At 31.1% G+C, this 26,157-nt stretch overlaps 8 protein-coding genes across 9 annotated transcripts in view; 4 read left to right on the top strand and 4 right to left on the bottom strand.

Annotated features, from left to right (window-relative positions):
• LOC106786572 (gamma-aminobutyric acid type B receptor subunit 2) overlaps window positions 1-4,427 on the top strand; it is a 117,827-nt gene extending 113,400 nt beyond the window's left edge. For both annotated transcript variants that reach the window (XM_014748102.1, XM_014748103.1), the window contains 3 exons: window positions 324-751; window positions 1,209-1,607; window positions 1,682-4,427. In XM_014748102.1, the coding sequence (XP_014603588.1) occupies window positions 324-751; window positions 1,209-1,607; window positions 1,682-2,229 (1,375 nt within the window). In that variant the 3' untranslated portion in view covers window positions 2,230-4,427. The remainder of the gene's footprint in view (window positions 1-323; window positions 752-1,208; window positions 1,608-1,681) is intronic.
• A 4,596-nt stretch (window positions 4,428-9,023) lies between these two features.
• On the bottom strand, window positions 9,024-9,965 carry LOC106786573 (histone H2A-like). Its single transcript, XM_014748105.1, has one exon. The coding sequence runs from the start codon at window positions 9,827-9,829 to the stop codon at window positions 9,449-9,451; it is 381 nt and encodes a 126-aa protein (XP_014603591.1). The 5' UTR covers window positions 9,830-9,965; the 3' UTR covers window positions 9,024-9,448.
• Window positions 9,966-10,066: 101 nt separating this feature from the next.
• LOC106786555 (histone H2B-like) lies at window positions 10,067-10,658 on the top strand. Its single transcript, XM_014748062.1, has one exon. The coding sequence runs from the start codon at window positions 10,113-10,115 to the stop codon at window positions 10,482-10,484; it is 372 nt and encodes a 123-aa protein (XP_014603548.1). The 5' UTR covers window positions 10,067-10,112; the 3' UTR covers window positions 10,485-10,658.
• A 2,219-nt stretch (window positions 10,659-12,877) lies between these two features.
• On the bottom strand, window positions 12,878-13,373 carry LOC106786592 (histone H3). Its single transcript, XM_014748148.1, has one exon. The coding sequence runs from the start codon at window positions 13,324-13,326 to the stop codon at window positions 12,916-12,918; it is 411 nt and encodes a 136-aa protein (XP_014603634.1). The 5' UTR covers window positions 13,327-13,373; the 3' UTR covers window positions 12,878-12,915.
• Window positions 13,374-15,669: 2,296 nt separating this feature from the next.
• LOC106786593 (histone H4) lies at window positions 15,670-16,106 on the bottom strand. The gene has a single exon (XM_014748149.1). The coding sequence runs from the start codon at window positions 16,039-16,041 to the stop codon at window positions 15,730-15,732; it is 312 nt and encodes a 103-aa protein (XP_014603635.1). The 5' UTR covers window positions 16,042-16,106; the 3' UTR covers window positions 15,670-15,729.
• Window positions 16,107-18,302: 2,196 nt separating this feature from the next.
• On the top strand, window positions 18,303-20,986 carry LOC106786591 (histone H3). Its single transcript, XM_014748147.1, has 3 exons — window positions 18,303-18,849; window positions 18,935-18,998; window positions 20,379-20,986. Exon 3 carries the CDS (start codon window positions 20,536-20,538, stop codon window positions 20,944-20,946), a length of 411 nt encoding a protein of 136 aa, XP_014603633.1. The 5' UTR covers window positions 18,303-18,849; window positions 18,935-18,998; window positions 20,379-20,535; the 3' UTR covers window positions 20,947-20,986.
• LOC106786594 (histone H4) lies at window positions 19,426-19,863 on the bottom strand. Its single transcript, XM_014748150.1, has one exon. It carries the CDS (start codon window positions 19,800-19,802, stop codon window positions 19,491-19,493), a length of 312 nt encoding a protein of 103 aa, XP_014603636.1. The 5' UTR covers window positions 19,803-19,863; the 3' UTR covers window positions 19,426-19,490.
• Window positions 20,987-22,767: 1,781 nt separating the features above from the next.
• Window positions 22,768-26,080, top strand: LOC106786584 (5-aminolevulinate synthase, erythroid-specific, mitochondrial). The gene is made up of 4 exons (XM_014748139.1): window positions 22,768-23,044; window positions 23,865-23,922; window positions 24,285-25,573; window positions 25,646-26,080. The coding sequence occupies exons 1-4, from the start codon at window positions 23,003-23,005 to the stop codon at window positions 25,895-25,897; spliced, it is 1,641 nt and encodes a 546-aa protein (XP_014603625.1). The 5' UTR covers window positions 22,768-23,002; the 3' UTR covers window positions 25,898-26,080.
• Window positions 26,081-26,157: the final 77 nt, after the last annotated feature.

The following is a 26,157-nucleotide window of genomic DNA, read 5'->3' on the forward strand; positions in this document are numbered from 1 at the left end:
GTTAATCTTTTCTCGACCCCGATGAAAAAAAGTAACATATATTATTTTATGGTACTTACTGAATTTGTCTTAATATCCTCTAACAGATGGGCGTAAAAAATTATAATTTTGTTTGCAAAAAAATATAATATATATATAGTCAATCTTTTTTATATATAATATTAATAATAATTATAATTATATCAATTTTAATCAGGAACAATAATAATAATGGCAACAAAAAGTAAATATCGAGGCATTCAATATTGAATATAATGAGTATATACTCGGCAATTCGGAGCCATCATCAATATTGAAATAATCAAGTGGTGCCCATTTTTCAGAAAAAAGACGAGCTTTGGGAAGGTACCGACCATCGCAGTCGATAACGAACGCTTACCATTGATTCTTCCGTCGGCATTGAAGCACACTACTGTTGAAGATACCGCTCGTAGAAAAAGTCATATTGGCGATGAAAATCAAGATAGCGAACCGTTGCTCGAAAGAAGTCCGGAACCACGTTCGGAAGGTAAGATGAACGTCGAATTCGTTCCAGAGGCCGCCGAGGAAACTGATTCAATCGTACTCGAGGAAACTGCTATCCCCCGAGATGCTAAAATCATTATGAAAAAGGATGAGGAGAGAGCGAGACTGCCGACACCACCAACTTCCAAAAATGTATCCTTCAGTGAATTACATGATCAGACATACTCCGACCAGCATATTCTTCCTCCGCCATTACAATTCATTCCACCGAGACATCGACATTCTGGTTAGTTTTTTTTTTAATTATAAATATATAGATATTGAATAAACATAAGAATTTTTTTAAAACGTAAAAACTTGACAAATATATATTGTATTTCGAAAAATGACAAGAAACATTCGTGATATGGGTGCTTCCGGTTTTAATAAACTTATTGTATCGATAAAACAATAAATACATAAAATAAGTAAGGGTATAAGAGTAACCAAAAACTTTGATTTAAAACTATAACGATTTTGAAAATATTCTTTTCTGTTTTTATATCAATCGAGAAATCAAATAACTTTGTAATTTTCTTTCTACCTTCATTAGTTTATGATAGTTAAAGATAGTCACACTTTTATTAGATATTTATATAGATTATATACAAAATATCTGTAAAATTTCATCAAAATGAATGACGGATACTTTACAAGTGTATTTGATGAAAGTTTGGTAATTGTTTGGTTCGATCTTAACACAGGATCAGTGCCATCACATCAGTCTTTAAAAAGAAGATCATCCGTGAGGAATGATACCTTGGCACATTCTCATCATGAACTATCGGAACGTCGAAGAACGAGCGTACCAATTAACTCGATCAGCTACATTTCGACGGAAAACGTATCCAAGTCGAGTGGTAAGAACGACATTCAAACTACTTTCGACAAAGCATACGTGATTGGGGAGTGTGGCCACCGGCGTAGTTTAGTTACCGGCTACAGATGCGAAAAACATGGCGGACGTGGACACAGTCACGCAATGTTTAATGGTTCTGCTGAAACACCACCAGCACCGCGACGACATCGTAAACATCATGATTCTCACAATGCCAGCTCGCCGAGTGTGCCTGCCGTGGTCAACGCGAGCTACTCTGACACTGGTTAATGTCTTTTCTACATTTTATAATTCTTATATGAGTTATTCTTATATATTACTTGTAACTTTTTTTAATAGAAAGGTGCGAGGAGTTAGCTTCAGCGATTATTCAACGCTCGGTATCAGAGAGATCACGAGAAAAATGTTTGCGTGCTCGAAGCGGTGGTCATTCAATTTCCGAGTGTCCTCATCGTGCTGCCACTTCACGTAAGGTTCGAGAATGTAGACACACCGATTCCAAGTTACGTCATCAACAGGCTCGCTTGGAATACGTTCAAAGTACTCCAAATGTAGCGACAATTCATAACAGCAAGTATGCAAGTGGGAACCCACGTGCTGGGGACGTAGGTGGAAGTGGCGAAGGTATCCTTGGATCGGGTGGTGTGGGTCGTGGTGGGGGTGGTGTCCGTGTTGGGTCCAGAGTTGGGCCTGGAATTACGTCAAGTGGTGGGGAAATATACAGTGCTGCCTCCGACGGCGAACTCTTGGACCGGGCGATATTACTGCCGATATTTCAGAAGCTCCTTACCGAGAGACACAAAAGTAATGCAAGGAGTGGGTACGGTGCTAGCATAGCGAGTTGTCCGAACATATCGATAAAGTGCGACATCGTCGAGTATCTGTAAAAATATCTGTCTCTACTCGTTTTATAGCACTCGAAAAATCGCGTACTCCCGGAGAGAAAGAAATATCCTTTTTGATTCTGTATAGTAATGTAAATCTAAAAGATTTCAGTTTTTTCTTTTCTTTTATTTTATTTTATTCTTTCTTTCGTATCGTCATTTTTCTTAAATATTAAGGATACATGTATAGTCAAGTAAATTCTGAAATATAAAATGTGTACGTAAAGTATATACTTATGAAATTTTCGAAAGATCGAACTGTAGTAATGTTCATATATAAGTATCGCTTAATCAGAATATTTTATTTTACAGAATCACTTTTCTGTACGTCGACTTGTGAATACACGTTTAACGCAATTTAATATTCAACTCGGCCATTTAAATAATACGTCTGAATCCTTTTAAGTGTTAAAAACGAGAAAACAAGGTGTATCATCACCGAGAGACTGACATCTGTTATTCATTATATTCTTCTCGACATTTCAGTCGAAAACAAATACAAAACTTGTCTACTTTTCTTTCGATTGAGAACTTTCTTGTAAGGGAAGGATAATCAGCATATTTTTTTACAATTAATGTTAGTATTATATTCTTATACTATTTTCACATTTTTTTCTTTATTATTATTATTATTTAATAACATCAATGTAGCATACACAATGATGATATACTTTCAATGAAAGATAAAGTTACACAGCAAACGAGAAGCGATTTTTATTTGATTTTCTCTCGTTATTTCGAGTCAATTACCATCAAACTGCTTTTAAAACACAGCCTTCTCGAGTAAAATACAAGAAATATGTTCTTAAAATAATCTCTATTTCGATAGATACATAAGTAGACAAGTACGTACATCTTCGAAACACAGAATTTTCAATCGTAGAAAATTTGCGACTGTATATACTTATAATTTGCATCGTCATCATCATTTTTATTATTATTATTATTACTATTACTATTATTGTGATTTTTATTATTATTATTATTATTATTATTATTATCGTGCCTACTGTTAACGCGAATATACGTAAATTAATCTTACAAATGCGTCCAGCGCGATTAATGGAAAATACATATGTATGTAAACTGCGCATACATACGTACGTGATTTTCTGCGGAAAGGATTAATCGATCGATCGACGCGAAAAGCCAGAATTATTAAAATTTACACGACTCTTTTTGTCATTTTCGAAAAACCATAATCGTAGAGTTAAATGAAACTACTTCGCGTGTATACGAGGGATTATGTCAATTTATTGGATCGAATAAGATAAAATGCACAAACAAGCGTTTGGTTGTCGTGTAAATAAGAACATGAAAAGTCATTAAAGAAAAAGAGGAAAGAAAAAAAGACATTCTACTTGATATATTGCAGGAACTAACATGAGTGTTAATTTCTATGGTTAATGCTGAATAGTTGACAAAGAAAAGAGATTTATTGTTTAGATTTCAAGAGATGTTATAGTTCGTGCACATGTACTAACTATGATAGCACTTAATATGCAAATCGTAAAGAAGACGAAAGGCTGAAATTCGTATTCCACTTTCACGTTTCGACCTTTTTCTCACTACATGTTCATCTTATTGTTACGAAAGTTTCAAAGAAATTGCCTCAAAAAGTGGCGTTAATATAACTATTTAAAGGTCATACGATATACTATAATTCGCACAAGGAGATACACTTATGTAAGTATAAGGTATATTTACTAAAAGGAAAAAAAGATATATATATATATATACGGAATACTCGTATTTATCAGTCTTTTACGTTGAGGATGACATCCGCTTTATAGGAATATAATAAATACTACGATAAAAAAACGATGAGAGAGAAATGAAAAAGAAAAAAAAAAGAAAAATGAAAAAAGAAAAATACAGAAAAAAGCGTACGAGAAAAATTTTGTAAATAAGTAAAAAACGTATGTCTAACATATTATTATCCTGAAAGTGCACTTCTAACAATGGGTTATATATGGTGATAAAATATAGCCGTGCTACGACGTATCCTTGCTCGATTTGTAAAATACAGAATTGTTACGGTTTTTTTTTTATTTATTTCTTTTTTTTTCGATACGTACGTTTACTTGTCTGATTGGTAATCGAAAATGTTTCTTGTATTATATAGTCAATCGTAGAACGATGAAAAAGAAAAGAAATTTAAAAGAGAGAAAAAGAGATTAATTTGATCGATCTACTTTTAAAAAATAAAAAAAAATAAAAATAAAATAAAATAAAAGAAAAATATATGGAAAAAGAAAACTTTACGTATCTGTTGTGTTTTTATATGTATAAAAGATATTAAATACATTTGTTTATATAAATATCGTTTATATATATGAATATTATAAGAAGTATATATCTATGCTCCTCTTGGAAAGCGTGTTGTAATGATCGTACATACGCATACGTACCTACGATAGAGTGAAATTTAGGAAAAATAAAGTGTTTAAACATACTTACGTCATATTTGCTAGCTCGTGAAATTTAATGGTACTTGGATACTTGGAAGATGAAAATATTTCCAAAAACGAATCGCTCTTTTAACGTCAATTATTATTCTACAAATGAATTTGAAAATTATAAAGAAAAGAAAAAAATCGATGATGATAATGATGAATACTATTATTATTGTTGTTATTATTATTATTATTATTATTAGTATTTTATTATTATTATCGCGAGAATCGCACTAAATAACGCTAAACTAAATATATATATAATCGAAATGTTTGTTTTGGTTGGCATTAAACGTTAAGATAAACGAAAAATCTATGGAGAGAAAAAGGTAAATACATGATATAAAAACGAGTCTTTGTTTTCGTGTAGAACTCGTAAAAATGTCAGGTATATTATAAATATACCTGGGTAATATAAAATATATTAGGTGGTGGTCAGTAAAAAAAATCAACCCGTGTTGTGACATCACAATTGATTATTTACCATAATAATCTACATTAAACGTTGACGTGGATACTGCTAAAATAATTTCATCAGTGATTAATCATCACGTTGCGAGTCTCTCTAATTTACTTCGAATAAAAGGAAATTAGAAATGAGATGCTCCCTAAAATACACTCGATTAATATTACATTTCTCTCATTAATGATGAAGAAAAGATAAATGTATATACCGTGCATACCCAAACGGTGAAAAATATTCAACTGAATCTTTCTACGATAGAAATTAGAAATTAGAAAGAGAGAGTCTGATAATAAGAAATTGGAAAGGATTCACGAATATTTCAACCCTTGCTTGCGACTCGAAGATATCAGAATCGTTCTTTGTGAAAGTACGAACAAATGAATATATCTTGAAAAGCAAAAAACAAAGATAATAAATAAAAATTAATAAAAATCATACTTGTACTATCCGTATTATATCACGAATAATCTTATCATTTTTTCAACATTGTTTGAAGCGTCTTTTAAATGTTCTTTTTCTTTTCTTTTTTTTTTTAACAACATTAAAATTAACCAGCCAACAGAAAATGCAAATCTAGCGAGAAAAATGAACAGAATTCTTTCAACAAAAAAATGAGAGAATGAATTTTTCAAATGCAAAGAGATAAACTTCGTAAAGAAACGTCGAAAAAAAGTATAAGTATATATAAATATACAAATATTCATATATATAAAATAGAAAACAAAGACGACGAGAAATACGAGAGAATCACCATGAATTTGTTGAGATATTTAATAGATGTATACAGAAATGTTTTTAAAAAATGAATGTTAGATATTTAAAAATATGTCTTTAAAAAGCTGAGATTTTAAGTTTAGCGAATGGTGGTAAAAATAACGTGTGAATGTATAGTCAAAATTATACGTTTCATATATATTATATATGTAGATATATTCATATAATATATATACAGGGTATTATGTTAAATTATATGACCAAATATCTCCGATTCTATTAGTTTTTTGAATGAACGTATCGAATGACAACAGTATCCTCTACAAAATATATCTAGTAAGTGCAATAAGTATTCGTACAGCAGTTAATTGAAACAAAAACTTTAAAGAACTTCGTTTATTACAAAAAGATGTTCACAAAAAGTACATATACATATTCTTAGAAATCTCTAAGAAGAGACTCTAGTTGTTATTAAAAAATAATAATTTATTTATATTAAAGTTCTTCAAAGTTTTTGTTCAAATTGACTGCGGTATGAATACTTTTTACACTGACTATAGCTGAATACACATATTTCATACTTACTCTCAAACGTAACAACTTTTTCTGGAATTATTTGTTTATAAAACCAATAAAAACGGAGATTTTTGACCATGTCTTTCTAAAATAAAAAACCCTGTATATTGTATATATAATACGTGATAAATATATAGATATATATATAATATATAATATATATGATATACATATATAGATATATATATATATATATGCTCATATATAAATATACATACGAAATCATTTAAAATACGGGGATCATCTCGATCGAAGAATCCTTTCGTATTTTCGGCGATCATTTCTCTTATTTAATGACATACCAAGAACGATTTTGAATCTTTCTTAAAAATCTAATCGTCGTAAATTTTTTATAGTAAAATAGTAGAATAAAAAGTATGGAACGCAAGCCTCTTACAAAAAATCCGAAAATTTGTTTGAATCGTTCATGGGCCGTCACTCAAACAAGAGAAGAAAAAGTACATACATCGCCGTCTGTAATATAATTTTTGTAAATTTTAAATATCGTTAACAACGCTCTGCTAGAGCGTTCGTAAACCTTGTTCCTCGTTCGTACGCGCCTTTCTAAAGAAGCGAAATCGAGAGTTCTCGGTACTTGTTTCCTCTTTCCTGATTAGAATTGAATCATTTCAACGTTAATACGTGTGTAAGAAGGAAAACAAAAATAAAGAGAAGAAATTTATGAGAACTAGCTTTTATCGCGTTCTCTTATTGACATATTCAACAGGTTGACTGAAACGCAAATTGTATGTTTTGCCTCAGGTGTCATTATACAATTTTTATAGCTATAACCATAAAGTGTCCCGAAAGTCGTTTTACCGAACTGAAAAATTATCAATTTTGATTGGTAAGTATTTAGAGTACAGACATCGTGGACTCATACTTGTTTGATAACACTCTGGAGATTCATATCTTAAAATAAAAAACAAAAGATAAGATTTCTATTAAAAAATCAATATTGATTTTTGTTTTGTTTTTTTCTTTTTTGCGATAAAGCAATTTTCGAGATACCCTTTAAAATAACAATGTCAAATAATATAATTAAGTATATAATCATATCCTTAAATTATAAATTTATAACAAACTTTTTATTCTATAATGTTCTGCAATTATTAACGTAGTTCGAGAAATTTTGTATTGAATAATATTCTTTTTATTTTAATCACATTCTAAAAAATATCTTACAACACACCGATCACGAATAACTATCGTGACAATTAAAATAAAAGCGAAAAAGACAAAATGATACAAATAATGAAGGAGACAAGTAATACGAGTTCTTTAAAATTTCATTTCACCTCACTCTTCACCTTTTCTACTCTAGAGTATTACTCCAAAGCAAAGAGAAAAATTTAAAAGAAAAACAAAGAAATATAACAAAAACGAAAAAAAAAAATAAATAACAAATATCTTGCAGTAAGAATAAAAAGAAAATTCGCGTACTCTGCGTATTTTCCAATCTTCTTTTGTTAAAAAGATATTAAACACTTTTGGGTGATACTAACGGTGGGAGCGTCATCCATGTAATAAATATATATATATAATACTTAATATATATATAAGTTTAAGATGACTTGAATTTTTCACGACTGGCTGACCTTTGCCTATATTCTTACGTTAACTTGTTTTTACTTAATATGAATATACAATCCTACAAGAATAATTTGTTATTAGAAATAAAATGAAACTTTCCAAAGGAAGACCATTAAATTAAGTTTAAATAAGATAAGTTTGTAAAACACTTTTGCTCGATATTGAACAAGATGTAAGAGTAATGAAATGATACTATTGGCTGTAAATTAAGATATATTCACGTGATCAATTTCTCTGGTCAGCCACTCACAAATATGTATAAAAAAAGAAAAACAAAGAACACATAAACCTAAAGACACATTCCTGTTTGTTGTAAGTTTTTAGATATTAATATGTAAATTTACAAATAAAAATAGACATATTCAAAGTTCGACGTAAATGCTCGTTTCAAATTATGCGGGTCACTATCGATAACAAGGAAAAGAAAAAAAAAAGATAAACAACAATCGATTATGTTAATCTCTCTGATTTGTCCTTAACATACAATATTACCTGTAAAATATTAGAAGAAAATGTATATCTATATGAGCCCTATATCAGGTAAGTTTATCTCAGAATTTTATTATTTGTGAGATGCTTTTTTTATTTCCTATTTAGTGATTTAATAAAAGTAAAATTAAAAAAAGAAAAATAAATTACTTATATAATTAACAAAAAAGAAACAAAACCTCAACGAAAATTACAGACAATAAATACTCAGAGCTCCGATTTCAAATTGTTCACAAGACAGTTTATAACGAGAATCAGTACGATTAAACATTATCGTCACTGCTGGTATTCAATATTCTATACTTTAAAAATTATTATTAAATAACACGTTGAACGCTATACAAATTGTGGTGCACAATCTGCATTAATTTTAGGAATCTCGAAAACTAAAACAAAAATTACTGACACTGGTCAAAATGCTGCAAGAGATTATATAGTTTAATAAGAATTATTGCAGAAAAAATTTTATAAATAATGCAAACAAATAATAATACCTATCTCAGTTAATCTCAAAAAATACTTTTATTACTAATATTTACAAACAATCAATGATTTTGAAGATACTAACAGTTAATTAATATTTATCACCACCGTATGTAATAATAAAATAACTTCAAAACACATACATAATTTTTATTTGTTTCGATATAAAACACGTGTTGTGTATATAGAAATACCAGAATAAATGTTTTGAATATAGATAACAGTCCACCTAAACTTCAGTTTGTCGACTAACTTCATGATGTTAATTTTTTCATATCATTTGCACGCACGTGCATCGTAAAAATTCACTTTCATCATTTTTTACCAAACGCGTCAAAAGTATTACTTAAAAAATACTTGATAAATTAGAAAAATGTGACGATTATAGTCCTTCGTAATAAAATTTTGGGGCCCTAACAAGGGCCGTGAAAAATCGCATAATAAATTAAGCTTTCTTTTCAGATTTCTTGGGTAATAAAATACTTTGGATGTTAGGCAATACACCACCTTGGGCGATAGTTACACCAGATAATATTTTATTTAATTCTTCGTCATGACGTATGGCAAGTTGAACATGTCTCGGTACTATTCTGGTTTTTTTATTATCACGCGCTGCATTTCCAGTCAGTTCTAACACTTCAGCGGCAAGATATTCCAACACTGCAGCTAGGTATACGGGTGCTCCAGCACCTACACGTTCAGCATAATGACCTTTTCTTAATAGCCGATGGATACGACCTACCGGGAATTGTAAACCAGCTCGGTGAGATCGTGATTTCGAAGAGGCCTTCCCTTTCGATTTACTACTACTAGCCCGTCCAGACATACTGCTGCGTTATAAAAGTTCAAATCGTTATAAGCTATCCTCACCGTACAACGATCACCAGTTGAATGAGAGTTTCAAGAGCTTGTTTCGTTTATATACTGCGGCACGTAGCATTCGCTCGACCAATAACGTTCGAGCGTTGCCCCCACTGGCATCTGATTGGTGCAGTGTCAGTCTCTTCTTACTATATATAAAGAACGCACTGTAGCCCTCACCATTCAGTGTGAAGTACGGCAAGGTATTAGAAGTTTCGATTACGAACGAAAAAACTAATAATCTCATCATGCCTCCTAAAGCTAGTGGAAAAGCTGTGAAAAAGGCTGGTAAAGCTCAGAAAAATATCAGTAAAACTGATAAGAAGAAGAAGCGTAAGAGGAAGGAAAGCTACGCTATCTATATTTACAAAGTGCTCAAACAAGTACATCCGGATACTGGAATTTCTAGTAAAGCTATGAGTATCATGAATAGTTTCGTCAACGACGTTTTCGAACGCATTGCAGCGGAAGCTTCAAGATTGGCTCACTACAACAAACGTTCAACAATCACTTCTCGGGAAATTCAAACTGCGGTGCGTTTGTTACTACCTGGTGAGCTCGCTAAACACGCTGTTAGTGAAGGTACTAAAGCTGTGACTAAATATACGAGCTCAAAGTAATTGATATCAATCAACCTTTTAACCCCGGCCCTTTTTAGGGCCACCAAAAATTTTAATACGTTGAATTAACTAAAGATTCAGCATATCATAAGCTAATAAACCTATTGGATTGTTACAAATAAATTTATTTATTGAATAAATAATGTTCAAGTAATAGATTAGTAAATATCAAGAAGATTCTTGATCTAGACCTAACGCTATATTTCTTTGCCATTTGATCTGCGATGTCTACAATAAATTTAGTTTTATTATAAATTTCTACCGTTATATTAGGGGTAAGCTGTTTTCATTTTTTTCAGTTTTGACGGATTTATATTTTGAACTCGGTATGAAAACTTTTTTTAATTTCATTTTATCTATAAAGCAATGATGAAAGAAAAACGTGCTATGATATTTTTATTTTACAAATTGTTGATAATTCTTCTTTGTTGCCGCACATAATATCAATCAGTGTGGTTTTTTGTCACAGCAATTTAGATGTTATTTATAAGTTTTATAGAATTAACAGTTATTACAAATGTTCCTTTTATAGAATACAGTTCGATAAGTTTGATGAATACAACAAATCCACTTACATTAGAGGTTTTGTGATGTAATTCGTGTTTTATCTTTTCTTAGATAAGGAAACTCATTTTAAAGTACATTTCGTATGAACACTAAATGCCAGCCAATATTTCGTAATTTATACAATTCAATATCCGAATATTCCATTGGTATATTGTTCATTTTTTGCTCTAAATTAAAGGTTTTCAATCGTTTTGGCATTATTAAGGCTTGAAAAATATATATCGTTATATGAAAAGAAATCCTATTCCAACAACTATGATATACGGAATGATTACGTGAAACGGGATCAATGACTTACACCATGGCTACGTTTTCTTGTATATCAATGTTGTGTCGCCAGCTTCAATGTGGCTCGTAATAAAATTTTTTAACAAAAATCTAATAAATCAATTATAAAATATATCTAATCAACGATTTCCGGTTTTGTAAACAGATTATAGGTTACTTTTCCACTTTAAAAAGTACTAGTCAAAATGACTGGTTTTAGTATAAGTATCAAAAACAAAAATTTACTTCGATTCAATATTAGTTAAACAAAAATAAAATTCATATTATCACACTTTCAGATACGGCTGGAAAAAGACATCACATCATTATAAGATTTGTAATTTGTAATTTAAAAAACATTGTTACATGAGGTGGAAACTTTAGAATAAAATTGTGAAACCAGTCATTTGGATTGGCTTGGTTGTAGTTCTAGAGTTATAATGAAATATATTAATTTTTCTCGAATACTCTATAGAAAGTTTAATTTAATTATTGTTGTAAAAGCTAATATTTTTAAGGTTTTAAGGATTGGCACAGCGTAAGCAGAAAATTTAAAGTTAGTGTGTTTAATAAATTGGCGTAGCGCTTAGTGTGTTAAATATGATTTAAGGAAATCGTTTCTACGATTAATTTTCATAATTTGCAAGTTCTTGCAATACAAATTCTTATAACATCTCAAAGATTTTTTTTTTTATAGTCAACCTTGCTATAACGCGACTTATTCGTACGACGTTATTAGAAACTTAGAATTAATGTATATACCAGATTAATCAGTATCATGTTAAATAAAAACTCAAATGTTTATATGATTAGTCTGCCAACATAAACTCAAATAACTCTCAGGTTATGTATTATACGAAAAATACTTCAAACAACAGTTGCATAAGGTGTCAAAGGGAGTGTAGTACCCCTAATCTCTATTGTTTATTACCTTATATAAGAGTCACATTCAGTTTTTTAGGTTAATGTCTTAAATTTTTTTCGAATTCAAATAAGCAATCAAAATTTAAGTAAAAAAGTTATAACAAGTAGAACTTACAATAAATAATTAATGACATGAAATATTTATAAAACTAGTTTTATTACGAATGATTTTCAGAGTGGAGCCATTAAAGTAAATGCTAAGACTAAAAATCAAATAAAACCTTCATTACTAATCTGCCACTATGAAATCACCTATTAATTGTAATCTTCATGTTTTCTATTAAGCGAAAAAAATTAATGTTATAATATATTTTAAAACTAACAAGTTTTTGAATCAGAAGGCATTTAATAAATAAAATTATAAAAGTATTCAAGTACGAAATTATTGTAGAATTACTTAAATATACGTTTAGTTTTTAGCTTAATCAATGTAATCTAACTAGGAGTAGAAAAATTTATAATATGAAAGTGAACGAATTCAAACGGTACCCGAAAAGTAGTGAATAAAAAAACATACATATATCAAAAACGCTACCATGATTAAAAATAAAATTACCAGTACAGATGAATTATGGAAGAATGCTTTTATATTACGCTTCTGAACCAGATCGAACCTTTCATTAATAATATGTTGGCCCTGAAAAGGGCCGGTGGACTGGATTTCCAGTATAAATTAAGCTCTCTCTCCTCTGATTCGTCGAGCTAATTGAATATCTTTGGGCATGATAGTGACACGTTTAGCATGAATAGCACAAAGATTAGTATCTTCGAATAAGCCGACTAAGTAAGCTTCACTAGCTTCTTGAAGCGCCATCACTGCTGAACTTTGGAAACGAAGATCGGTTTTGAAATCTTGAGCAATTTCACGAACAAGTCGTTGAAACGGCAATTTTCTGATAAGTAATTCAGTACTCTTCTGATAACGACGAATTTCACGAAGAGCAACAGTTCCAGGCCTGTAGCGATGAGGCTTCTTAACTCCACCAGTTGCAGGAGCACTCTTACGTGCTGCCTTAGTGGCCAACTGCTTACGGGGCGCCTTTCCACCAGTCGACTTACGAGCAGTCTGCTTAGTACGAGCCATAACTAGAAATGGACGATAGTAACTTCTATGACGGACACGGAAAGTATAATGCCGCTCCAGCTGGAATCGCCTCCTTTTATATACTGGGAGATCCTGTGCTGCTCGTTGATTGGACGATGACTCGATGGTGGGGGAAGCCTACTGCTGGCTGAACTTTCTGCGCGGGAAAAGTGTCGTAAGTAATATGATCAATACTAGATGAAATATTAACTGTAAATACTGCAGTGGTGAAAAACAAAAATTTTTAAATAAAAATTATTATAAGTATATAAAATTAAGTATATAAATAAGTATTAAAATATAGATATATTTATAAATAACAATATAAAATAATATCTACTTTTATATTGTTCGTTTATTTTTATAGCTAATGCTTGGGTTATTTATATATACATATTATGTATTTTTAATATTACTCTAGAGAAAATTATTAATATTTTTTATCACATATATTTATTTAACTGCTAAATTGTTAATATACAGTAAAAAATATGAAACAACTGTATGAGTGTCTAGAACATTCATTGAATTTATATAGATTCAACAATTTATTCCAAAATAATTTATAATAATAAGCAGATTTATTTCAAAAGATTAACTAAAATAAACTAAAGAAAACTAATTCTTATGTAATTATTATAACAAATACACAATATAAGGACTTTATTTGCTATTAAACAATTTGCAATAGAAAGTACACTTCTAAATATGAGTATATAGATGAAAGTACATAACTTATATATTTAAAAAGAATGAAAAACATGAAAATTTATAAACTTGGCTTTCGTTTGATATATTTCATAAACTGCTTTAATAACTGATGTGCGGAAAATAAAGGAAGAAATGCGGAGGTAGATTTGTTGCTATGTCTTTCTGATCACAAAACTGTGCGCTATACTAGGTAAGACTCTCTTCATGGTCCGCACTGGAGATATACACCCATGATCTTAACTACAAATTATTGTATTTTTATTATTCTCTGTCGAACTTTTCTTATCTGGTCGTCCAATCAATTTATTTTTTTAATGAGTTAGGGCCATTTTCCAAAAATCGAATATTTTTTATTATTTTAAATGGTCCCTTAGGACCTCAAAAGTGATATTCCAAAAGATTATAGCCGGAAAATATTTCTAATGGTAAGTACTTGTTTTTGAAAGATAGTATAAGGCTGCCAGGTAGACAGCGAGCCTCTTATAATCGGTATTTTAGGAGACAATGTTTTTGAAGTTATTTGCCACATGTTTAAACTATTGTTTGTTTCATCTTTAGAAAGGTCAGTTTCAGTCAGTTTCGTACAGTAAAACACATTCGAGAAGGATGCTCTTTGAGGAATATTTTTTTTATCGATATTGTTTCAACTCTTTTTCTGTTTTGTGAGTGATATTGATTCGTTTTTATAATTAGTGACAAAGTGTATTATGGTCAAAAAGGTGCAAAAAAGATACATTACATACATATAGCAAAAGACTGAAAATATCTGGAAGACCATTGAATCGACACTAGTTAGAGGCACCAAGTGAATTGAATACTAGTACATCCGCAAAAACGTACGATATTGAAGTGAATCCAGGTTTTAATTATCGTATTATAAACTTTATTGGAGTTTTTTCAGCTATTTTAAACGTTGTCGTTTGTAAAGTGTACAAATCGCAAGTGAAATTTACGGAAAGTGGTAATCGCGGTTTGGAATTCAAAATAGAAGTGTTCTGTGAAAAATGTGTATAGACTGAGATACCTAGTGGTTCATTTATTGAAAAAGGCTATGAAATAAACCGTAGAATTGTAATTTCTATGCGATTACTTGGGATTGGTTTGCATGGAATAAAAAAGTTTTGCGCATTCATCAAATTATTTTCGATACATTTACCCAACGAATTATTTGTTCGATAATATATATCATACATAATTTCCTAGTTGTTACGTACAACAAAGAAAAATTTAGTTACTTTTATATATATATCATATAATGCAAATATAGAAATTTTCACTTTAAATAAAAATAACTGTAATTATATATATTCACGCTTGAAACATAACAAAATTGTAATAATAATAATTCTGAATCTATCTTTCTTTTTCTACTACTGTTTATAATCTAAATAACAATGAAATTAAATGAAACATATCTATCTATACAATTACTCGCATTTTTTCTGTTATTCTGAGCTGAACCACGTGGCCAAACTAAGATTTTATAGTTTTATCGATTGATAGTCTGATCGATAAGTATAAAAAAAATGTGATAATTAAGAATCAACTTTGTTTAAATATTAATCTGAAAATTTATTTATAACAAAACATGTTTAGAGTTATTCCAGTTCAGTAAGAAAAATATAGTGGCCCTAAAAAGGGCCGGTTTTATCATTGTCAAAAGATGGCAACGATTCTCATTTACTGCAACGTTTAACCTCCAAACCCATAAAGAGTACGTCCTTGGCGTTTCAGAGCATAAACGACATCCATAGCAGTTACGGTTTTCCTCTTAGCGTGTTCGGTATACGTGACTGCGTCACGAATAACGTTTTCCAGAAAAACTTTCAAGACGCCACGAGTTTCTTCATAAATCAATCCAGAAATACGTTTGACACCGCCTCGGCGAGCAAGACGACGGATCGCCGGTTTGGTAATACCTTGGATGTTATCACGAAGAACCTTCCTGTGACGCTTGGCACCTCCTTTTCCCAATCCTTTTCCACCTTTACCACGACCAGTCATTTTTAAAGTTTAAGAAAACTTTGCTATATACTTAATAGAACCTCTTCGGAGCTTAGCTCAGTCGAAACTGTGTGGACCTCTGTCGTGGCGTGGTATTTATACCCGGTAAGTAGACTTGTTCCCCCACCAAACGCAACCCACCAATCAGAGAGCCTAGCGACGCGGTAAGAATTACTACAGTGGATGAAGTGGGAAAGAGAGAGTGGAAGTCAATAATATTTCAGCTGCTTAATGTGCTTCAGTTTCTCAAGAGAAATGGAAGTCCATTGTACCAATGTGGAATTGCTCGAACATTTCCACGAGGACATTAATTTTTTTTCTGATCAGCGAAGACTATGTTGGTGCTATATTTAAGTAAGGAAATGAGTAGTTTAATTTTTGTATGAACCTAGGAAAAATTCCTGTTTAAAATGTATAAGGACCACCTTTCGGATATCGTTTTCATTTTTTGTAGCGCGACAATCATTATCTACCGACAATCTTTCATTCATTTAAAGTTATGTAAACATACAACATGCGGTTCTCTTACACAAAAGTTTACCTTTCAGTGCTCTTAACCCTTTCGTGTCGAGCAACGTATATATTCGACATCCACGAGATAACCTGTGGATATGAGTCTTATACTTCCTTTTCTAAACTTATCCCTTCATACTATCCTTAAAATTATAAAATCCTTAAAAAACAGTGAATACCACCCTAGTTCTAACAAAATTATTGCTCTATAGTTCTAACATTTTTCCGAAAAAACTCTTTGTCCAACTTCATTACATCCTACGCTTCTGTCTCAACATGACTTATTTCCTTTTCTCCTAAAAAGTTTCTTTTATTATATCAATTCCCAAGCCAAGGTAAACAAGATCCGATTCCTCAAATAATCGACCAATAAGTGTACTTTGCATCATGAGCAAAGTTCTGGAAAAATCATATTTCAGAAAATATGCAAACACATGTATGCGAATAAAATACTGACAAACAATTCAGATTTAGAAGCAACCATTCCATCATACTGCAGTTTATTCGAGTCACTGAGCACATTGTTAATAAGCATAACAATAATATATTGAACATTATGGCATTCATTAACTTAAACAAACTGCTCTTTCTTGATCGAAAATGGGCGCCAAATTGCGTCCCGTGAAGATTCAATAAAAATTCATTTGATATTGTATAATCAGTTGCGTCAAAATTGCATGAAGAAAGACCAGGTTTCTTAAATTTGAACCAAATCTGCTTCTCTGTAGAAGATTTGAAATCCGCGTGTACATGTAGGAAGCCTGCATTCATGAAATGTAGAGTATGTCAAAAAATTTATGTTTTGTATGTTTGTACGACGAATATCATCTTAAAAAGTGTATCGTCTTAGGCACGCTAAAAGATTAATTTATGTTATTTATTTTATTTGTTATTTGTTTATGTTTTATTTTTCTGTACGAGGAATATCATTCTGAAAAATATATCGTTCCAGACATGTACAAAAATTAATTTTTGTTATTTATTGTGTTTGTAATTCTATTTTTAATTATTAATAAATAAAATGATTTCTGTGTGTATGTGTGTCGACTGTTAAAATCATTCCACATTACTAACAATAAATGTAAACTAAATTATGTTTTCTTCGTCACCATTAACTTCATTTTCTGCCTCAGTAGACAATTCTTTTAAGATATAGTGAAGAGTATCTACGTTACAATGCACTATTATTAACCCTTTACACTCGAGGGTTCCGCTATGGAGACAATAAAAACAAAAAAAAAAACAAAAAAAGAAGAAAAACTGAAGCAAATTCAATTTAATCTACAACGTACCAACTATGACTTATCTTTTATATAAATATATCATTTACTTATATAATATGTGAATATGATTTTTGCTAGTAATATAAATGAAAAAAAAAAAAAAACAGAACTTCGAGTGCAAAGGGTTAATAATATATTTATTAATATCTGAATTAGAATCTGGTGATATGATTCTATTGTATTTGTATTTGTTTAAAATTTGCGCTCATTCTCCATCGGTTTCCGTGATACTCTTCCGCGCTCACGGCGTAATTGCGTGTTCTTTGAGTAACTCGTGTCTTTGTCTCGTCTCGTTTCGCGGCACCACCGTATAGATACATGTTCCAAACTCGTCCAATCACCTAGTGCGGAAAATCGATGAGCCAATCAATATCGAGTAATCTCAATAATTAAAAAAGACTAAGTACGAATCGCGTGGCCGTTAGATCATCCCTTCTGATTCATTTACATTCTAATTTATTTTTTGATACATTTACTCAACGATTAATCTCGTTTTACAATTATTACGCTCATCCGTACATTAGCACCGATCACTTGCCATTTCCACTATTAGTTCGTGAGTGCCGTCACCATGAGTATTTTCGTGGGCTTCTCTGTACGATGTAAATTACTTTCACTTATCTGCAAATCACCGCCGAGAACTCGTCATCTTCACTCTTAGTTCGTGGAGTCGTGCGTACTGGTATTGCGAGCAAATTATTGGCCTTTCAGTTCACAATCTACTCATTACATGACAACAATCAAATTCAAGGACAATACATACTTTACGATAGCCCAGCATATAGGCCGCCGCCGCCTCGTAAACGAACTCCTTAGATCATTAGTGTCAACATCATCTCATTACTATTTTATCTTACAAGTATACACACATAATATCTTATTAGTTAACTATTCATACATACATATCATATTCACTATTAGACTGGAAAGTTTTCTCGTACTTATAACTCGGTTATTCAGTTTCATTTTCGTTTGTGGAGTACTGATTTCCACAAAATTTTCGTTTCCGCAGGTATGTTTGTCTGAGATCATTTTAATTTTCTTTAGGATATGAATTAGTATTTAAATCTATTCGTTTTTAAAATAATTCCGTATAGAATAAGCTCCTAAACTAAACTGAACAGAGTTAACAGCAACACCACAATTCTGACCTTCACTAACGTAAGTAATTAAATTAATTTGTAACTATAAAACTCATTTTGTTTAAATCGTTTACAATAATTCTAAAACATCTACCTCAATCAAAATTCAATAGAAAGGTCGAAAGGTAATAGAGCATTTACCCAGTTAGTCAAAATTCACCGCTTGACTATACTTCTAATGGCACTCGAAATGCAAAGTATAGCAAAAAACGTTTGTAAGATATAAGATGAAGAAAAGGTGTTTGAATATATTTTAAACATGTAGTGAACATTTCTGAAGATTTCATACTAATTTTTTATGAAAATTTCATACCAATTTTTTATGAAAAAAAAAAAATGACAATATTTTTAGGAACATGACAATATTTTAGAAAATTTTAAATGTATTTCCCCTTCTTATCATAAAAGATGTTCGGAGATATTCCAATTCAGTAAGAAAAATATAGTGGCCCTGAGAAGGGCCGTTTTAACATTGTCATAAAATGGCAATGACTTGCATCTACCGCAACATTTAACCTCCAAACCCATAAAGAGTACGCCCTTGGCGTTTCAGAGCATAAACGACGTCCATGGCAGTTACGGTTTTCCTCTTAGCGTGTTCGGTATACGTTACTGCGTCACGAATAACGTTTTCCAGAAAAACCTTCAAGACGCCACGAGTTTCTTCATAAATCAATCCAGAAATACGTTTGACACCGCCTCGGCGAGCAAGACGACGGATTGCCGGTTTGGTGATACCTTGGATGTTATCACGAAGAACCTTTCTGTGACGCTTGGCACCTCCCTTTCCCAATCCTTTTCCACCTTTACCACGACCAGTCATTTTATAATTCGAGAAGTTTTACTATATTTTTAACAGTATCTCTTCGAAGCTTGGTTCATACGAAACTGAGTAGACATCTATCGTGTCGTGGTATTTATACCCGGTAAGTAGCCTTGTTCCCCCACCAAACGCAACCCACCAATCAGAGAGCCTAGCGACGCAGTAAGAATTTCACTTTGAGATAAATACTAGTATAACGTAGTTAATTATACAAAAAATATATATATATATATTTTTAATGAGAAAACTTTAAATCGTCTTTCTTAATTGTATTGACGTTACTTTTTGAAATCTGTTAAGGCGTAAAATGATTAGCGAAACCCTGATTAATTGTATTGATCTGTTTAAATATAAAAGAATGCAAAATTACATATTTCAATTAAATATTGTAATTCGTTTATAAGTTTACCCAAAAACGCCTAGTTATTTCAGCTAAAATCCAAATTTTCTATTGTTTAATTTAGTTAAACAATTTGACGCTAATATATTATATATTACAGACACTATATTATATACGATTAATATTATATCCCATCTAGAATTAATCACATTACTTACGACACTTTTCCCGCGCAGAAAGTTCAGCCAGCAGTAGGCTTCCCCCACCATCGAGTCATCGTCCAATCAACGAGCAGCACAGGATCTCCCAGTATATAAAAGGAGGCGATTCCAGCTGGAGCGGCATTATACTTTCCGTGTCCGTCATAGAAGTTACTATCGTCCATTTCTAGTTATGGCTCGTACTAAGCAGACTGCTCGTAAGTCGACTGGTGGAAAGGCGCCCCGTAAGCAGTTGGCCACTAAGGCAGCACGTAAGAGTGCTCCTGCAACTGGTGGAGTTAAGAAGCCTCATCGCTACAGGCCTGGAACTGTTGCTCTTCGTGAAATTCGTCGTTATCAGAAGAGTACTGAATTACTTATCAGAAAATTGCCGTTTCAACGACTTGTTCGTGAAATTGCTCAAGATTTCAAAACCGATCTTCGTTTCCAAAGTTCAGCAGTGATGGCGCTTCAAGAAGCTAGTGAAGCTTACTTAGTCGGCTTATTCGAAGATACTAATCTTTGTGCTATTCATGCTAAACGTGTCACTATCATGCCCAAAGATATTCAATTAGCTCGACGAATCAGAGGAGAGAGAGCTTAATTTATACTGGAAATCCAGTCCACCGGCCCTTTTCAGGGCCAACATATTATTAATGAAAGGTTCGATCTGGTTCAGAAGCGTAATATRAAAGCATTCTTCCATAATTCATCTGTACTGGTAATTTTATTTTTAATCATGGTAGCGTTTTTGATATATGTATGTTTTTTTATTCACTACTTTTCGGGTACCGTGTTTGATTTCGTCAAAAATAAATAAAGCTAAGAAAATAAGCCCTGAAAGAGGTGTGTGTAGTACCAGTATTATTGTAAAAGTTGCTGCTGCATATGTTTATTGACTGCAGATGCTATAAGTTAAATATTATTTTAGATTATAAACAGTAATGGATTAAAAGATAGGTTTTTAATATTTTATTAAGGTACATGTTATAACAAGCGCTAGTCCGTATCAGTAGATGGTGCGGGGATAGTTAGGGATCCTGAGGCATGATGTAATACGAAAATATACTTATTAACATTAACAAAAATAGATTAACTATGCGTAGATAGATAGTGATTGCGTCAGTACGGGGCAAGAGCCGGAACACAAAAAGCCACGTTTAACGTATTATTTCTACACCTCGATAGTTGGAATCACTCCCATTGGTTGTTTGCCGGATTTTGCGCGTGAAGCGTTCTCATTGGCTATTTGCCGTCGTCGAGTGTGAATCGCCTTTTTACACGTTATCTTTACCCTCGAAGTCATCACTGCGCAGGAGCGTTAAAATAATTACATAAAAGTGAAGATATTCGTCGTACAGCACACGAAACAAATTTTTTGTTATAAAAAATTAAATAGAATATGTGTATTTTTTATAATACATAAAAAAATTAAATATAATTAATTAAATAAATAAAAGAATACGATATTCTTTTTTGATAGTATTCTATCGTCATCGCGTTAAGTACCTACTATCGCCCACTAGTGTTCCCGGTAGTAACTTAAAGGAAAGTGGATAGATAAAAAAGGAGATTTGTTGTTGGCTTCTATATACTTCTGTATTCTTTTTCACTACTTAATAAAAAAAGCTGGACACCTTAAAATTTTTTAAATTATATATAATAATTGTAAGAAAAGATAAAAATACGTAGGAAGGAAAACAGTAGTTACTGGAGCATCGAAAATAAAGTTTACAAATTAAATAGAAATAAGAATGTGTATTGGTATCTATAGTATTTCTCATGCGACATATGTTGTACTTATTAAAAATTAAAAGAGAATAGAATAGTTTATTTAAGACTACATAACTAGGTAGAATTACTTTCTGTAGAATTTCCCTTAAAAATACATATTTCTTCATATATTTCACATATTTCTTCATAACTAAAATGACACTCAATTACAGTTCGAGGGGAATTTTATATTAAATTGATCAACGCGTAATAAATGACGAAATTGACAGATACAATAATAATAATTGACCATGAATAAGAGTGTCAGGAATCACGATAGTTATGAACTTAAATAGAACTCAATTGAAAATTTGTATTCAAGGACCATTTGTAAAGATTCAAAGATATTAATAACTATATTATGACTATTTTAGCTTATTGAATATAAGAATTATTGAAAATTTTGTATAATTTTTAAAACGATGATTTTGTTTTGTTTTTTTAAGTAAAAAAAAGCATAAAATTTGTATGTATCAAATAAAATTAATTTCTGTTGTTGAAGTATTGTTGTATTTACGTGAAAGACGGTGACGCACGGAATAAAGTTATGTATGTATAATACAATGAATTGCGTTGACCACCAATACGAAGAGGTCATTACAAACAATGATTGGGTAACATTCCTAATTTAAACGAACGGAATGAGTTCGCATAAAAGAGTAAAATCATAACATAAATTTCTACCAGATCGGTTGCGTCTCATTTAAACCGCGGTTCTCGTGAATTTTCTTAGTCGTATGTAAACGTGCTCTCTTATATAGAAATTAAGAAATAAATAATAATAAAATATTTAATTTAAAGATTATAGATCATTTAAATATCTAAACTCTTAGTATTTCTATATAAATATTCGCATTTTTATTACATTTTTGTTATTGCTACCCAATATGGTAAATAACAGCAACTTTCTTTTCCTCAATTCTCAAAAAGTAAGTATTTTTAATTGTTTGATTATATATATCGCCTTAATGCTTAATTTTATTTTTTTATAAACTATTATCTGTAAAACGAAATAGTACATTCCTATTATATAAATATGGAACTGGATTTATAAATATTTTAATTTGAAAAAAGAAATATACTTATTAGATTTAAAATACATAAAAGAAATTACGATTCTTTGTGAAATCCAAATTTAAAAAGATAAGTCGTGTGATTAATATAAATATTTAAGTATTATTAAGCGCTCATTATTATTATATTTAAATATTTTTAATATATTTTGTATTCTTTTAATTAATTTTTACAGTTTTTTGAAATGTCTTGTATAAATGTTTACATAAATATATATATTAAATATTTTCTGCTAATGAATATGTTAAATTTGTCCTTGTTGTTTTATTGTTGTTTTTAACATACGTAATGATGAGTTATATTTGTTGATTCGTTTTTACCGCACAGGAAAAAGAAAAGAAAAAAAATGAAAGTGAAGTACTTGTCATTAAAAAACAATTAGAAAATTCACGCAGTTTCAAATGGATTAGAGTTTCGAAATATAGAAATTAGTGATAGAATTACCCAGTGATAGTCGATGTTTTTGCGCATGATAGTGAAGCAACTTTAAGTTGTCGAAAGTACGAGCACGAGTCAGTCGCTTACCAGCTGTTCATGTGTGTGATTGTCAAATCTCGTGTTTCGTATTCTTTTTACTTTCGAATTGCTTGGCCATCAGCCACGAATCACGACCTCATTCATCAAGATATTTGAATAACATTTATCACATACGAATCTCTCTCTCTGTGATTTCAGCTGATACAAAAGTGCATTCGATATAGAAGTTCTCTTTATATCACTAATACTGCTAAAGGTAAAAAGAATTTATTCTTTTTATATTAAATGATATCCTGTATCATTACTTTCTCTTGTCACTTCCATATATACTTACATCTTATAAAAATAATTTTTTATTATTTACGATATTGTTCATGTGGATATTCTCAAAATGACGAAATTTTATTAACATATTTAATAATATAATATTGTACCATTGAACACATATTTGGGCATTTTCAAGACGAAATATCGAATTTTATGAATATATTTGATGGTATAATATTGTATCATTATCTTACTGACATGCACATATGAGCAATTTTTTTATTAACTTAGTTTATATTTATTATTGTTTAAGTTTTCTGACTATACTTTATAAAAATTGATTTCTTTCAGCACAAACGAGAAACATGCCCTGCCCATTCTTAACTCGCTTATCAGCCAATTACGTACGTAACTATGGAACATCTGTAATAATGAACTATCGTCAACACTGCCCAGTAATGTCTCGCTTATCCAGTACATTGGCAGGAAACACGGCTGAAGCACAGATATCTCAATCTATAGAAAATCATTGTCCATTTCTTGCTAAAGAACCAGATACAATAAAAGAGGCTAGTCTGACAGTAGAGGAAGATATTATTGATCTTACCACTAAAGAGAAAACTAAAGAAGAAGCTAATTTTCCTTATCAAGATTATTTCCATGAACAAATTATGAAAAAGAAAAAAGATCATTCGTACAGGATCTTCAAAAAAGTAAATCGTTTGGCTGAGCAATTTCCAGCTGCAATGGAATATTCCTGGGGCGAGAAACCTATTACAGTGTGGTGCTCTAATGATTATTTAGGCATGTCTCGTCATCCAACTGTAATTAAATCTGTTCGAGAAGCCTTGGATAAATTTGGTGCAGGCGCAGGTGGGACTCGTAACATATCTGGAAATTCCATGGGTCATGAGAAATTGGAGAAAAGACTTGCTTCTTTGCATCAGAAAGAAGCTGGATTATTATTCACTTCATGTTTTGTAGCCAATGATTCAACATTGTATACATTGGCTAAGCTTTTACCAAATTGCCATATATTTTCTGATGCTGCTAATCATGCTTCTATGATACATGGTATATGTAATAGTCGTGTACCTAAACATATCTTTAGACACAATGATGTCAAACATCTGGAAGAGCTTTTAAGTAAAGTTGATAGAAATATACCAAAAATTGTAGCATTTGAAACAGTACATTCCATGACAGGTGATATATGTCCTTTAGAAGAATTATGTGATATCGCGCACAAATATGGTGCTTTAACATTTGTGGATGAAGTTCATGCAGTGGGCTTATATGGATACTCTGGTGCTGGCATTGGAGAAAGAGATTGGGTTCTTGATAAAATGGATATAATATCTGGTACACTTGGAAAAGCTTTTGGTAATGTGGGTGGCTACATTGTTGCCTCTTCCATACTTATCGATATGATTAGAAGCTATGCAGCAGGATTTATCTTCACAACTTCATTGCCACCAACTGTTCTGTATGGAGCTTTAACATCTGTTGAAATTTTGGCATCAGATGAAGGAAGGTCTTTAAGAACTAGTCATCAAAAAAATGTGGCCTATATGAAATCTATTCTTACTACTGCTGGACTTCCATTGGAACCTTCGCCTTCTCATATTATTCCATTAAAAGTAACTTTATTACTATATGTTGTAATGTTATAACACATGTTTTTCTAAGATTATTTCATTTTTATTTTACAGGTAGGTGATCCATTATTATGTAGTCAAATAGCTGATATGTTAATACGAGAAAAAGGACATTATGTTCAAGCTATAAATTATCCTACGGTTCCAAAAGGTGAAGAAAAATTAAGATTAGCACCAACGCCAAAGCATACAAAAGCGATGATGGATCAGTTTCTGAGAGATACACTGGATGTATTTCATCATTTAAATATCCCCATAATTGAATCTAAATCTAATGAAATGGCACGTGCCATATTAGTTCATTGACAAATGTATATATTAATATAATGTAAAGATTTCTTATCGTACAAACAAAAACTGTTAAAAGATGAAAGTTTATTTATGTGGATACATATAATATTTCTAGACATTCACAAATCGTAAGATTTGTTCGAAAAATAAACGGATTTAATTAAATCTATTAACTTAAAATAAATGGTTACAAAAATATTAAATTGTTTATTCTTCTTTTATATTTTATACTATTTTTTATATTAAAAAGTAAATTTGTATATAGAAAAGAATCT

The sequence above is a fragment of the Polistes canadensis genome, unplaced genomic scaffold (genome assembly GCF_001313835.1).
Source record: "Polistes canadensis isolate GaletaPanama2010 unplaced genomic scaffold, ASM131383v1 scaffold_77, whole genome shotgun sequence".
NCBI classification, from domain to species: Eukaryota; Metazoa; Arthropoda; class Insecta; order Hymenoptera; family Vespidae; genus Polistes; species Polistes canadensis.